The 6,000-nt window shown below is 29.9% G+C and overlaps 1 protein-coding gene across 1 annotated transcript in view; it reads left to right on the top strand.

Moving 5' to 3' along the window:
- The first annotated feature begins 2,378 nt into the window (after positions 1-2,378).
- The window catches only part of LOC107437103 (prolyl 4-hydroxylase subunit alpha-1), a 36,700-nt gene continuing 33,078 nt past the window's right edge, over positions 2,379-6,000 (top strand). Inside the window, exons 1-2 of the mRNA XM_087160901.1 lie at positions 2,379-2,569; positions 5,507-5,712. Of these exons, the coding sequence (XP_087017027.1) occupies positions 5,525-5,712 (188 nt within the window). The 5' untranslated portion in view covers positions 2,379-2,569; positions 5,507-5,524. The remainder of the gene's footprint in view (positions 2,570-5,506; positions 5,713-6,000) is intronic.

The raw sequence follows: 6,000 nt of genomic DNA, 5'->3' as shown, positions 1-6,000 counted from the left end.
ATAAAATAAACGGATCACTATGAATAACTTTTGATCTAACGATCGGATCGTCACGTTCTGGGACACAATCTTAACACGTATGCCACGGGTGACTGACACTGAAATTACATTTAAAGCGCGTCAACCACCGGTGGCTGACACTGAAATTACATTTAGGCTGTGTCTGCTACCGCTTGCTGACACTGACCTTTCACATAGGTCGCGAAAAACTGCTGGCTGACAGCGTATAACATGATATAGAACTATAAAATTTACACTCTTTTATGGAATTGCAGAAAATTTATTAAAAATTTACTTAATTATTGTGATTCTTGGTTTAATAAATTAAACTTAGTAGATCTTTATCCACCATTATTTCTACAAAATTCGTAGGCTTATAGAATTCACCACTTTATAGTTCTTATGGCATGCTATACCTTCTAAAAAGCAAGCAAAATAGTCAAATATCTGCAAAATTTACTTTGTAGTTATTTACCGTTTTTTTTAATTATTTTGGCTTGTCCGGAGCAGTTGGCATCTCTGAACTTTTGTCAGAAATGTCATGTACATTTCAATGATCCGTCCCATCCTGACTTATGCATCTCCAGCTTGGCGCAACATCTCCACATCACTCCTTAAAAAACTCAAAACATGCCAGAACAAAATCCTCAGGAAAATAACAAAAGCAAGATGGTTTATCCGAAATAAAAACATACATCGCGACCTCAACATAGATTTTTTAGATCATCATACTGCAAAGCTAAATTTCAGATTTTTTGAAAAAACCATAAATTGTGACACCGCAGGATTCAACGAAATTTTTACTTTTGAAAACTTAAGAGAAGACATAAACCTCAGGCCGATGGCAGCTTACTTTTGTAGTGACGTAATTTTATCTAAAATTCAAAATATTTAAATTCCTTTTACTCCAATTGCATTCCAATTACCAGAAAGAACCACCCTAAAGATCACAATTCAAGACGAATGGGAAAAAGGCAGCTAATGGCCCTAGGTGCCCAGATAAATATTGATGATGATGATGAAATGTCATGATAAACCATATAAAAAAAATAGCAAAATCCGTCTAATATTTGCAAATTTAGTTTGTTTAATTGACCGTGGCCAGATGTGCAAGCGTGGCACTGAACGCGTTTAGAAGTGACCAAGTAGGCTAAGAAGTTACCAAGCCCGTTTTCTTAAATAGTTTAGCTTGTCTTAATCACATATTTTTAGCTGTGTCCAAAATAAATAGTCCCTAAGGATTTTTAAAAATCTGCAAAATAAGTTAGTCTATTGTTAGGCTATTAACCTGTCAGAAATTCGAAACAGTTGATTTGAATATTCTTTTTTAAATACTCTTTTTTACTCCCGAAATATGATCCCAATAGTTTGATCAGGAGAGCGGCTCATAGTTTGGACCTATTAATGTAAATTTTACTTTTTGCGTATTTTCACCATATCTCGGAAGGTTTTAAAGCGTCATAAAACTTTTTTGCACACGATTAAAAACTTCGTTTATCCTAAGATAATTCCATGCAAAATGTAATTCTTAGTAAATATTTAATATTTTTTATTACATTATTTAAAAATAGTCAAAAAACTTTTGAATTGTACGGTATAAAATTTTTTGCATCATTTCAAAGAATACGATTTTGAATCAACAAATACTAAAATTGAGCGAATTGTTCCTGAGAAATCAAACTTTTGAAAAAGTCGTGTTTTTAAAATTTAATTACTCGGAGACTATTTGACCGATTTCGCTCAAATTTTGCCCTTTGCCATTTGAAATTTCTTTTTAAAAATGACGTAAAAAACTGTATACCTTACAATTCGATAATTTTTCGACTATTAATAATTAAAATAATAAGAAAATATAAATATTTACTAAACGTTATTTTTGTACATTTTTGTGTTTGGCTATTTCATTTAAAATATCGTCTGCACTAATTAACGAGCATATTTGAGGCATAGTGAGTCCTAGAACATAAAGATACGATCATTAGATCATAAATTTTTCAGGGTGGTCCGTTTTTTTATTTTGAGCTCTGTACATATGCTTTAATTTATTTCAAACTTTTACAAGTCATTGAATCCTCAGAAGAAGCATATGGTGAAGCAATTTTATCTACGCTTTTAAAATTAACAGATCCGCGAAGGAATTAGAAGAAAAAAAATTTTAAAAAGAAAATTTTTTCATTTAAAACGATATATTTTTAAATAAGAAAAAAGCTTTCCTGCTATCGATGCTGCTTCATTGCTTGCAATTTTGGAAAAAACGCCTAATACCTCATCTAGCAAAAAAACACATTAAAAGAAATAGCTTCCAATCATCTGCCATGTAGTAGTCATTAAATTACGTATCAATGCAGATCAGTCATCTGAACTAAACGATCTTTAGTTTTCAAAAAATCGTAAAAAGTATTTTATTGCTAAACGTTATGTTCTTTCCAATAGAAGAATCCTCAGTTAGCTTACTGTGACGAAACAGGAAAAGGTCTAAATAAGTGGACTACCATTACTTTATTTCGCACAAACAATATTGGTGACATTTTAGTGCCAAAATTTCTACTTACGTTTAGAATTTGAATAAGTAAGTTAATTTTATAGCAGCATTTTATATCTTAAAAGGTAAACATTTAAATAAATTGTTTTTATTGTTACATAGATGCCAATTAATCCGGAATTTTCAAAATATTTTATTTTTATATTAAGAAGAGATAATAAAATAAATGACATCATATTTCTTTCCTGAACTTATCTATTTAATTTAAAATGATTGAATTAAAATGATTGAATAACCTTTCTTAAACAAAGTTAGTTAAAATATTAATGTATTCACATTAATATTTTAATAATTATAAAAAAATGTATTCACATAACACTTTGTATTCACATAACACTTTGATATTAATGTATTCACATAACACTTTGATAATTATAAAAAAAAAAGAAAATATCAATCAAATATAAAATACGGTTAGCCAATGATTATTAAATAAAAAAATTATTTCACATCCCAGACACATTAATGAAAATTGTACTTATATTAGTTTAAACAGGGGTGAAAGCGAGACGGAAAAGAGAAAAAGTTGGTAGTAAAACCATTTCAGTTATTGCTAGTTTTTGGGAGGAGTTAACTTATTCTTTTTTTAAAACTATTTAACAATATCTGTTTCATAATGGTGACGAAGTGGATTTATATATATCTTAAAAAAAATTTTGGTAGTTACAGTTATTCTATTTTTCCCAGAAAAAATGCTATAATAAAATGTGTTGCGTACCAGTTTTTCATTTTTTCCGTCTTGCTATATATAAAGGCTTTCAGCCATGGTGCGAAAGTTTAAATTTATGTACAATTATATCATCATACCCTCCAACTGCTACGGAATTTCCGAAGTTTCAGAAATTTTCTTTTCAGACGGTAGCAAAATTAATGTCTTAATATTTAAAAAAAATTAATTTTAGCGTAACTTGTCCACTATTACTTATAAAAGTGCAGGCCATATGGCTAGATTCTTAAGTTCTGATAAAATTTTTATGAGAGATCCATTTGCTTTAAAAATTTCTACTTTGGTTCGCTACCACTAGAAAGAATTATTTTCAAAATCCTCATAAGTTGGAGGGTATGCATCATAATCAAAAGATGGTGTGTTCTATCTCTGGCATAATTTAAAATTATTTTCGTCAATGATTGATCTTTCCATTTAGTTTTCACAACCACTTAAAAAAACTAATTATTTTTTCAAAAATTGGTAAATCCGTTATTATTTAATTTAGCCCAAAGAAGACTGACAACAAAACTTAGATTCGCAGGTGCCTACCGGCGGATAAACAGACTAGCTAGTGGCCGCAAGCAATTTGGCAGCAAATCAAAATGCTATTACCGAATATCAAAACATAGATTCACGTTCGGTAATTAATCTGCTACAACAATTCTTCGTAGTCTGCTTACATAATGTTTTCACTTAGCCCTCAAAAACACCTTGCATTTCGGTCTTTAAAACGTTCAGTGCCTTTATGCGATCAGTAAACAATGTCGCATAAGTATTGCAGCTCGCAATACTTGTGTCGCAGGCATGCGAAGGAGGAAGCAGAATTTCGGCATTTTGCCAACGTAATGAAGGAGTCCGGAATCAGTTTTCTTTCATCTGCCGGCAGGTGGAAACTTATATTTCTAAAATACGCTTTCTCAGGAACTATCTGACCGATTTCGTTCAAATTTGTATTTTGCCATTTAAAATTGCTTTCTTTTAACTGATGTAAACAATTTTATACCTGACGATTCAAAAAATTTTCGACTGTATGAAATAATAAATGTTTACTAAAAGTTATATTTTGGCGATCTTTAGATATATGACTTTTATAATTGTGTGCAAATATTCTCAATTCGCTTAAAAAATTTTCGAGCTATGATGAAATACGCGAAAAGTAAAGCACGAATAGAAAAGCATAAATTTTGCTACTTCTTTAACCCCAAAATAAAATCTTACAAGAAATACGTAAAATTTGGCAGCTATGAAACCTCTCCATTTTAGCAAATAATTACACTGGGGAATAAAATTGTTTTGTTAGATTTTTACGATTTTCATACCTGTCAACTTTTAATCCCTTCCATTATCATTTTTCCCAGTGGTATTAAAATGGAATTAAAACTTTAATTTTTAGCAAACAAATTCGTTGTATTTGAGAAAACTTAAGTTGACAACCATGATAGTAACGCATATTAATATATGCGTTTAATTTTTGTAAGAATAGTGGTGATCCATATCTTTTAAAAATTAATATTATAAAAGAAAAAATGGTATATAATTACTACCACTTTAAATATGAAAATAAAATCTTCGGCAAAATCCGGAATAGTTGGCAGGTTTGGATTTTGATTTTATGTAAATCGGGTGTGTGGATTTCAAATATAAAAGTTAGTTTTGTTCCGAAAGCTATAGATTTTTTTCAAAATGGCATTTTTATAGTTTATTTTTTGTCTGATGGTACAACTTCAGAAAGAACGTGTATGCATTTTTATATGCATTTACAGGCACCTCTCTATAAGCATTCGCCACATCACCAAATGTGTCAAAATTGTAAATTTGACAAATAAAATTGTGTTTTGGAGAAAGAATTTGAAAATAATTTTTTCCACTGGAAAGAAAAATATATATTTAACTCGATCCTTAAAAGTACGTCAAAAGGAATTTCTCTAATCAAATCAGTATTTTTTATTCGATTACTGTAATTTTCGGTAGATGCGTAGAATAACCAGTTAAAATTGCGTCCAAAAAATATAAGCCTGAAATAAACTACCGTAAAATAATTTTATATGGGAAAAAATTAATTATAAAATTTCTTTAAGATTTGCAATTGGCAAAAACTTTCGAAAAATGGCAAATAATTTTGAAATTATTTAGCTAATTTACAGGATTTAAAATCCTTAGCAAGTGCACTGCAGATACAAAAACATTAAAGTTAGTTTCCTAAATTGAATAGTTACTCATATTGTCATAAATAATATTTCATATTTGTAATTTAGGTACCGATCACTACACAGATGAAGAATCACTTTTTTATGTCCGTTTCTATTGTTTTAATTCTTGGTTTACTCTTCAAAGATTCAAAAGGTGAATTTTACACAGCCATTGCAGAATTGGAAAAGTTATTGGGTTCTGTTGACATAGTTGTGAAAGCGTTAGAAGCTTATCAAGAGAGAGAAGAAGTTAGATTGGCGAAGGTCAAATGGTAAAATATTTGATACTCTGGTTTACAGTTAAAATTTTTTTAACTTAAGACTGATTATAAAAGTTTTTTAGATTTTAAGCATATTTATTTTAGCTGTTGTTACCGTTACCTATATTCAAGTCACTTGTACAGAATTATCTTCAGATTTTTTGGGAACTCTTTGAAGAGGCTTTTTGAGACCCAACAGCTTTTCGATGGTTTACATACTTCCTTTTGCAAAATGAATTCAAATTTTTAGCTTGCGATTTTAAGTTTACCGGAAGGTAACCGACGAGATTTGCAAACACT

The sequence above is a fragment of the Parasteatoda tepidariorum genome, chromosome 4 (assembly GCF_982258835.1).
Source record: "Parasteatoda tepidariorum strain Cologne lab strain chromosome 4, Ptep-v5.0, whole genome shotgun sequence".
Classification (NCBI taxonomy): domain Eukaryota; kingdom Metazoa; phylum Arthropoda; class Arachnida; order Araneae; family Theridiidae; genus Parasteatoda; species Parasteatoda tepidariorum.
This window is presented reverse-complemented; position numbering and strand designations above follow the sequence as displayed.